Source organism: Capra hircus, chromosome 5 (assembly GCF_001704415.2).
Source record: "Capra hircus breed San Clemente chromosome 5, ASM170441v1, whole genome shotgun sequence".
Lineage (NCBI taxonomy): Eukaryota > Metazoa > Chordata > Mammalia > Artiodactyla > Bovidae > Capra > Capra hircus.
Window position 1 is genome coordinate 45,408,362 of NC_030812.1, and position 3,090 is coordinate 45,411,451.

The 3,090-nt window shown below is 46.0% G+C and overlaps 1 protein-coding gene across 1 annotated transcript; it reads left to right on the top strand.

Annotated features, from left to right (window-relative positions):
- On the top strand, nucleotides 295-1,838 carry LOC102176764 (ribosomal L1 domain-containing protein 1-like). The gene is given in 3 exon segments (XM_013963891.2): nucleotides 295-1,367; nucleotides 1,370-1,648; nucleotides 1,651-1,838. Coding segments are annotated over 3 exon segments (1,440 nt in total). The 5' UTR covers nucleotides 295-364; the 3' UTR covers nucleotides 1,809-1,838.

Sequence of the window (3,090 nt, forward strand, 5' to 3'; positions counted from 1 at the left end):
TATTTGGCTGCCCAGCATCTGAACCTCCTTCTTAGATCTGGGGAATGTCTTATATTGTGGGTCATGGCAGAAAGCAGGATTCACCGCCACCCCCACCCCCACCACTACAGAAACAGAAAGTGCTTCCCAGGTGCCACTGTGGTAAAGTACCTACCTGCCGATGCAGGAGACATGAGATGCGGTTCCGTCCATGGGTTGGGAAGATCCCCTGGAGGGAGGGCATGGCAACCTACTCTAGAACTCTTACGTGGAAAATCCCATCGACAGAGGAGCCTGGCGGGCTACAGTCCATAGGGTCAAAAAGAGTCGAACATGAGAGCGAGCTCCCGGGTCGGCACGCGAGTCTCCACGCGGTGAAGGCGACATGGAGGCTTCGGCTTCTATCCCGCCGTCAGCCTCAACCGAGACTTCAGCTTCGAGTCCGGAGACCCCGGCCGGCCCGGAGCAGCTGGACGAAGAGCAGGTTAAGAAGGCAGTGGAGGCCCTGTTGGCACATTCCAGATCCAGGAAAAACGCGAATGGATTACTTCTGAATGAGAATGAAAATTTCTTTTTAATGGTGGTATTATGGAAAATTCCAAGTAAAGAGCTGAGGGTCAGATTGTCTTTACCTCATGGTATTCGATCAGATTTAGCAGACGTGTGTTTATTTACCAAAGATGAACCAAATCTAAGCTCTGAACAGACAGAACATTATTATAAGAAGCTTCTAAACAAGCATGGGATCAAAACCATTTCTCAGATTATTCCTCTCCGAACTTTAAAAAAGGAATATAAAGCCTATGAAGCCAAGCTCCGCCTCTTGGGTAGTTTTGACTTCTTCATTACAGATTCCAGAATCAGGCGGCTCTTGCCCTCACATCTGGGGAGGCATTTCTACAACAGAAAGAAGGTTCCAGTATCTGTAAACCTTCAGTCCAAGACTTTATCTAGAGAGATCAACGACTGCATTGGGGGAACTGTCTTAAACATCTCTAAGAGCGGCTCTTGCAGCACTATCCCGATGGGTCACACGGGGATGCCGATTCAGCACATCGTTGAAAATGTCGTTGCTGTTGCAAAAAGTCTCTCTCAGAAACTGCTGGAGAAGTGGGAGAGCATGAAGCTCTTGTTTGTGAAGACTGAGCAGTCGGTTTCCCTGCCTGTCTTCTCTTCCTTTGTCAGCAGTCAGGGTGAAGCCAAGGGACTCCGCACACGAGACCTGTTGAAAAAGGTATCAAAGAAAAGCCGAAAGAAGAAAGAAAGAGCTCTTAAAAGACAGCAGGAGAAGAAAGAAAAGAAGCTTCTAAAGCAGGCTGGAAAGGCCAAACCTGCCCCAACCACAGATGCAGTGGCCCCCAAAACTGGGGATGTTCCAGCCCAGGACCCTGCACCCAGGAGGAGACCGGTGGGGTGAGCACCCTGCCTAAAGCACAAGACGATTCTGAAGATGAAATCCCATTGCTGGTGCCATTGAAGGAAACTCCAGCTGCAGGAAGCGCCAAGATACAAAAAGCTGCCACAGGAAAGAAGTCTCCGAAAAAGAGTCCTGGTCCCAACACAGCTCGTGGGAAGAAGAGAACGGCCTCCCCAGCCCTGGAGACCCCAATAGCTGCAGAGCCCAAGACCCCAGGGAAAGGCCCAGGGAAGAAGGCCAGAGTCAAAGAAGAGGTAGAGAAAGAAACTCTTCCCTGGGGAAAAAAGACCCAAGACAGACTTCCAAAAAGCCAGAGGCCAAGTTCTTCACCACTGCTAGTAACTCTGCGAAAAAAGCCCCCCGTACCCTGACACGGCGACCCAAAAAACCCAAAGTACCCCAGTCAACCTAAAATCAGAGACTCAACCAGCAGGAAACTCAGCTATCCGAAGAGCTTGTAAAAAAAAAAAACCTGGGTTCTGACTCTGACCCCTGCTGCGACCTCAGAGTGAGGCCTACCTAGACTTCAATATATTTTTTAATACCTCCACAAGTAACTCTGATACATATTCATGGGTGTATAAGAACCAGTAGTTGGAAGTAAGTCCATTTATTTTGTTCTTCTGTGTATTTGCTAATATAATAGAGGGAAAATACAAAAAAAAAAAAAGAGTCGAACATGACTGGAGTGACTTGGCAGGCACGCACAGAATCAGAAAAGAGTAGGTACCAGGTTCTTCCATTCTCCAAGGAAAAGAGTGTAGGTGTGCTCACCTGGCTTGGTCAACCAGATGCTCCCACTCAGATCTCGGAGAATGGAGCCATTACTGCAAATAGGAATTCAGTCTAGCTTCAGCGACTACAACACCTAGTGTCCAGTGACACCAGGGGAAGCTGAGGGCAGACAGCAGCCATTGTTGGTGGCAGTGACATTACCAGAGGCCCACCCACTAGTTGGCATCAGCGAGTATCCTTCCCAGACTCATCTGGCAGTTGATATGGGGCTGAGAGTTTCCATGCCTTACATATCTCCTAAGTTCTGCCCTGTTTCCCATCTTGATTCTCTGAAAGCCCTTGCTACTGAAATGTGGTCTGGGAACTTGTTAGGAATATAGAACCTGGAGTTTATCCCAGAAATACCTAGTCAAAATATTAAAGTGCAGTATAAAGCCTTGCACATAGTAGGGCCTTCAAGAGTATTTCTTGAACATATAGATATATAAAAATATGCTGAAATTAGGTTCAGCAAGATCAATTTGAAACATATCTCTTCAATATATATGTATGTGAACAGCCCTTAACCCAATGGTTATACTCCTGAAAAGAAGTATTGTATATAAGCATTAAGTATTGTATATAATGAATTGCATTTTAAATGCATCTTGTTGATATTTAGAAGATTCTTGCATAAACTCATTACACCTTTTCAAAGTGGATAATCACCCTTTCATTCATCTGTGCTGCTGACTTGTATTCTTTAAAGCAGGGAATACCACAGTCAAGATTCCTCAATGAAATAAGTTTTCACTAAGATGACCATTGAAATTCTCTCCAAGGCCTTCATTATTTTGGTCCTTGTCTGTCCTACTATGGGTACCCTAAAATGCCAGCTGCATTTAGTGTGTATCTGTACTCAGCTGAGCACCCAAGATACAACAGTTTCTTTACAAAGTCAGCCACATGCTATAATTCTA